We start from the raw sequence: 5353 nt of genomic DNA on the forward strand, positions 1-5353 counted from the left end.
AGTGAAATTGAGTTTGACACCCCTGATCTAGATATTGAAGTAATTCCATACAGATGCTCCCTAGCACTACAGTTAAAGATTTTGAGTATTTATCTGTCCCTTTTTACACTTCTCCAGCAGGGGAAATCCAAAGTTCAAATCATGATTGGAAACTATTAAAGTAAAAAACAGATCATTCTTCTTCCCTATAAAAAAGTGTCAATGAAGCATAGTGAAAACTGATTTGGACTTATCTCTTATTAAAATTTTAGGCTATCCAATTCCCAAATGAATTGACAAAATTTAAACCAGCAAAAAATAATACAGGTATTCCTTGACTTACAACCACAATTCAACCCCAAATTTCTGTTGCTAAGCAAGGCAGCTGTTAACGCAAATTTTGCCCAATTTTATGGCCTTTTTTCCTGCAGTTAAGCAAACCACTATAGTGGTCATTAAGTGAATCTGTCTTACTTCATTAACTTTGCTTGTCAGAAGTCGGCTGGGAAGGTCGCAATGATCCAACCATCACATGACCCTGGGACAGTGCAACTGTTATGCATACATGCCAGTTGCCAATCGCCCAAATTTTGATCACATGATCATGAGGATGCTGCAACGGCCGTAAGTGTGAAAACTGGTCTTAAGTCACTTTTTTCAGGGCCCATGTAACTTCGAATGGTCACTAAACAAATGGTTATAAGCCAAGGACTTCTTGTAACCATAGATAAAACAAGAACCATCCAAGAGAACAGCAAACAATTTGTCACTTTTCAGGAACTGTTCGAGGAGCAGATGGGGCTGAAATAGATAAAGCTGTCTTCTTCTTTTTTCACCTTTTTTTCATGCTACAATGTGAGAAACTACTGAGGACAGGAATCCGTTTTTTTCAAGCATTTTGCCCTGTTCCTTTTAACCTCTCCAACTTTCCCTTTCAGAAATTAAGATTAGTAGTAACTGGATGTTGACTTTAACTGCAGATGGAATGGAATAAAAATGTGCCTGTTGTGAAATTTTCAAAGTGCATATATGTGCATCGGTGTGACTGTGTTTCTACTGGGGAAAATTAAAACACAGGAGCCATTTTCTTGCCAACTTAACAATAAATGGCATTATTGCTTAACAATATAAATCCCTGTAAAACTGTATATTTTGATATATGCAAAGCAACTTTATTGATAAAGTTCAGAGCTTTACAATCATGAGTTAAATACTAGCACTTTAACTACTTTGGCCTTCAAATAAAACAAATTCTGGTAAATTGTCAGGAGTCATTTTTAGCACTGACCTGTAGTTTGTTGTTATTTTTTTTTCTCTTTGAATTTTTAGGAATATGACATTATCTAAGAAAACGTCAAATCAGGATACCTAGCGGTCTAAGGATTTCTGTTGGAGAAATCTCCCCCCCCCTCTCTGGAAATATATATAGTTATATATCTATATATAAGAATACCATTATTCTAGTGCCTCACTGTTGTTGGAGTTTGGAAGTTAGAAGACATGTCCATTGCACTCAAGCAAGTTTTTAATAAGGACAAGACGTTCCGCCCCAAACGGAAATTTGAACCTGGGACCCAGAGGTTTGAGCTTCACAAACGAGCACAAGCCTCACTCAACTCTGGAGTGGACCTGAAGGCAGCTGTGCAGCTGCCCACTGGAGAAGATCTAAACGATTGGGTTGCTGTTCACGTAGTTGACTTTTTCAACAGGATCAACCTGATTTATGGAACTATCTGTGAGTTCTGCACAGAGAGAACCTGCCCGGTGATGTCAGGTGGGCCTAAGTATGAATACCGGTGGCAGGATGACCTAAAGTACAAGAAACCTACAGCGTTACCAGCGCCCCAGTATATGAATCTTTTGATGGACTGGATTGAGGTGCAGATCAACAACGAGGACATATTTCCAACTAGTGTAGGTAAGTTTATCCATGTCTAAGAATTGTACCCTTTGAATGGTTTTCTCCTGGAATCTGTTGATGGTATTTTAAAAATGGAAACTTTAACAATCGAAATTCCAGTACTTTTTTTTATTAAAGGTTCAATTTTTGTCAGTTGTGTGGTGTATATAAACAAATGAATTGCAAAGATCCATTGGTTTGTATTTGTTGCAGAGGAAGACAAAAAACAAAGTAGCAAAAAAGGGCAGTAATTAAGCCACCAGTTCTGTCATCAGAAGTTGGAACTTACATTCGGTCATGTAAAATGGGTATTGAATATATATAGTTGGATTTCAGCTTATTTCTGTTATATATACTTCTTTATTTCTTCAATGACAGAGCAACTGTGTGAAGCTCACAGTATAAAAACAAAATGCAAATACAATATTGTAAATACAGGATACAATAAGGGAAATAACAGAACAGCAATCCAGAGCACATTACCACATATACAGCATATATATCAAACTCTGCTAGCGTCTACCCTACACTCTAAAGTTGGGGAGGCTATCCAAATCTTGCATAAAACTCATTCTGGAAGGCAAGCACCGCAACAGAAACATATGTTGATTTACCATATTTTGATTTATAATCAGATCCAAGAACAATATGGGTTTTCTACATTCTGCTATTTTATTTAGGGCCAAGTCCAATTGCAGCACTGCTGCCATTTTAAAAAGATCCAGATGGTAGGATTGTACATTTTAGAATGTTATTTATAGTATTACCCTGTGGTGCCAGTAAGTAGCAGCCTGGTTAATTTTGTCATTACGTCCTGGCAGTATCTGTGTGGTGGTTGGATTGCCGGCTTCCTCTTCCAGCAGTAGTTTTATAGCGTGCATCTTCTCTTGCTCCCTGTTTGAGAATAGAAATTAAGCAAAGAGAAACAAATCAATACATGTATCTCTGACATTTACTCCTTCCTGAAATTTGTATTTTTTATGTGAGTAGTTGTAACAATTGTGGAGGGATTTCCTTTGTTGATCCAATCAGAAAGATGAAATATGGATGGATGGATGGACGGACGGACGGATATGTCCCATGTTTATTTTGTACAGTTCAAAGCAACACACCTAATGCTCATGCCTCCTTTTTTCTTCATGATAACTATCCTGTGTGGTGGGTTGGACTGCCAAAGAATGACTGTCCCAAAGTCACTCAACTGTGCTCAAGGGAAGAATGGATCTCCTGTTTTCCACTATACCAGACATGTCCTAAATTTGTAAATTTTTTATTATGCACATTGCAAAAGGGCCATAGTGAAGAAGCATCCTATACTTTTAAAGAGTTCTCTCAATTATTAGCAGTAAGGCATAGGATGGTTCATACAAAGTCACGCATAGGTTATGGTCACGGTAAGACCTTTCACTGCTGACGGTCTATCTGTTATTAGTTGAAATTCAATGATGTCTCATTCTTAATAATGTGTTGGATTGGGGAAAATCTCCCCAACCACTCAGAGTAATCAAAAAGATTTCCTTCAAAGATGTGGGCTGACCAAGAAATAAATAAGAGCTATTTGATTAGAAATTAAGTTATAAGCTTTAGAGAAAGAAGAGAGCGATGAACAAACTTCTTATTGCTTCCTGAGCTTGATTATAGCAGACATTTTATTACCCAAACTAGGTAATATCATCAGTGCTGGTAGGGAGTGGGGTTTGCTCTCATTCTGTTCCCTACCAGCACTGATAATGTTACCCAATTTGGGTAATGAAATGTCTGCAAGAAAACAACCAAGCTCAGAGAACACCAAGGACCCCTCATTTCAACCCTGAGCTACAGATATTTCCTCTATCAGAATAAAACTCTGATTTGATTAAGCCTAGCCCACAATGTGTGGCAAAAAAGCATAGTGGCAAATTAAATTATTTCACCAGTCCCCAACCTTTTTGGCAACAGGAACTGGTTTCATTGAAGAAAATGTTTCCATGGACTGGGGGGGGGGGATGGTTTCACTTTTGTTCGCTCGCCTACCATTCGCCTCTAGGTGTGCGACCCGGTTCCTAACAGGACGCAAACCAGTTGGGGATCCTGGAGTTATTTCTTCTGTTTTTGTGGTGATGACAGTGATAGTTTTAGGAAAGTGCACTTGCTTCTGTGAAGACAAAGAGCAGTTCCTTGGACAGGCCATGCTTTATCTGTCAGACTGTATCTCACAGATGGTTTATATTGCTGGATTTAGGCCTCTATTATTAGAAGTCTTAGTTTACACTGCTGTATGAACTGCTTTATACTGCTTAAATGGCATTTCTAATGGATATTTGCAGAATTTGCATGTTTTCTGGGTTAATCCTTGTAAATCGTCCTTTTTTAATTTTATATGCATCCATATAGACTTATAGAGTATTTAGAGAAGAGAAGAAATGCAATTAAGTAGGACGTTTGTTTAAGAGCTAGTTCTTAAAGAGGAAGCGAGTAATTTCTGGAAGAACATGAATGCTTTGAGATGAGCAATTTCCCTTTCACATTTTCTCTTGTTTGCCGCTCTGAAGCAACACTGAGATTGATTGTAATACATTACTAGTAGGAACAAGAGGAATGAATGTCGTACTGATGATTTATACTAACACTACATTTTTGAGTTGTTTTTCCAAAAAAAACCCCTTCAAAACCGCTGTGTGTCCTAGGTCAGTGATGGCGAACCTTTTAGAGACCAAGTGCCCAAACTGCAACCCAAAACCCACTTATGCATCGTCGGGTGCCAGGTGGGTGTGGTCTATTGGGTGGGTGTGGCACATTGGGTGGGCGTGGCTGTGGTGGTAACAGCAGACTGGGTGGGACTAAAAAGTTCAATCAATTCCAACTTTGCAAGATCTTTTTTTTTTCTCACGAGAAGTTGAAATTGACTGATTGATTGAACCTTTTTTTTGTACATGGCAGCGGAGGCCTACGGCGAAAAGGTTTTATAAAACCCAGATGAAGGCCTAGGACTGGGACGACGGTGCACGTGTCCACAGAGAGAGCTCTGAGTGCCGCCTCTGGCACCCGTGCCATAGGTTCGCCACCACTGTCCTAGGTAGAACATTTCTGTTTTGAATTCTTTGAATTCAAAGATTTGAATTTTGAGTTCTTTTTTGGATTATACTGAAAATATTTGTGACAGTGCATGTAATAATCAGTAGCTGAATTGTAAGGGCAGTTATTAAATCCTCAGCCCACTTCTTGATATTTGGAGAAAGTCACTATTCAGTCAAAACATTTTCAAAATCCAAATTTTCTATAGAATTTTTTTCCAATGTAGCGGGGACTGCCTGAGAGTGCTGGCAGGAGCTTGACTGGGAAGGAAAAGATTGGGACAGCTGCAGTTGGCTTCGGGTGTGGCTGGCGTGAGTGGAAGGAGGAAGGATAGAAAAGGAAAGGAAAGGAGAAGGCCGGGGTGGTTGGAGTTGAGAAGAGAAGGTCTGGAAGCTTATTTTATTTTTCTATCAAGGGTAT

The 5353-nt window shown here is 38.9% G+C and overlaps 1 protein-coding gene across 1 annotated transcript in view; it reads left to right on the forward strand.

Moving 5' to 3' along the window:
- Positions 1-1413: 1413 nt before the first annotated feature.
- Positions 1414-5353, forward strand: part of MOB3B (MOB kinase activator 3B) — a 41905-nt gene continuing 37965 nt past the window's right edge. Inside the window, exon 1 of the mRNA XM_015819577.1 lies at positions 1414-1897. Within this exon, the coding sequence (XP_015675063.1) occupies positions 1480-1897 (418 nt within the window). The 5' untranslated portion in view covers positions 1414-1479. The remainder of the gene's footprint in view (positions 1898-5353) is intronic.

Source organism: Protobothrops mucrosquamatus, unplaced genomic scaffold (genome assembly GCF_001527695.2).
Source record: "Protobothrops mucrosquamatus isolate PMUCROS unplaced genomic scaffold, P.Mucros_1.0 scaffold956, whole genome shotgun sequence".
Taxonomy (NCBI): Eukaryota; Metazoa; Chordata; class Lepidosauria; order Squamata; family Viperidae; genus Protobothrops; species Protobothrops mucrosquamatus.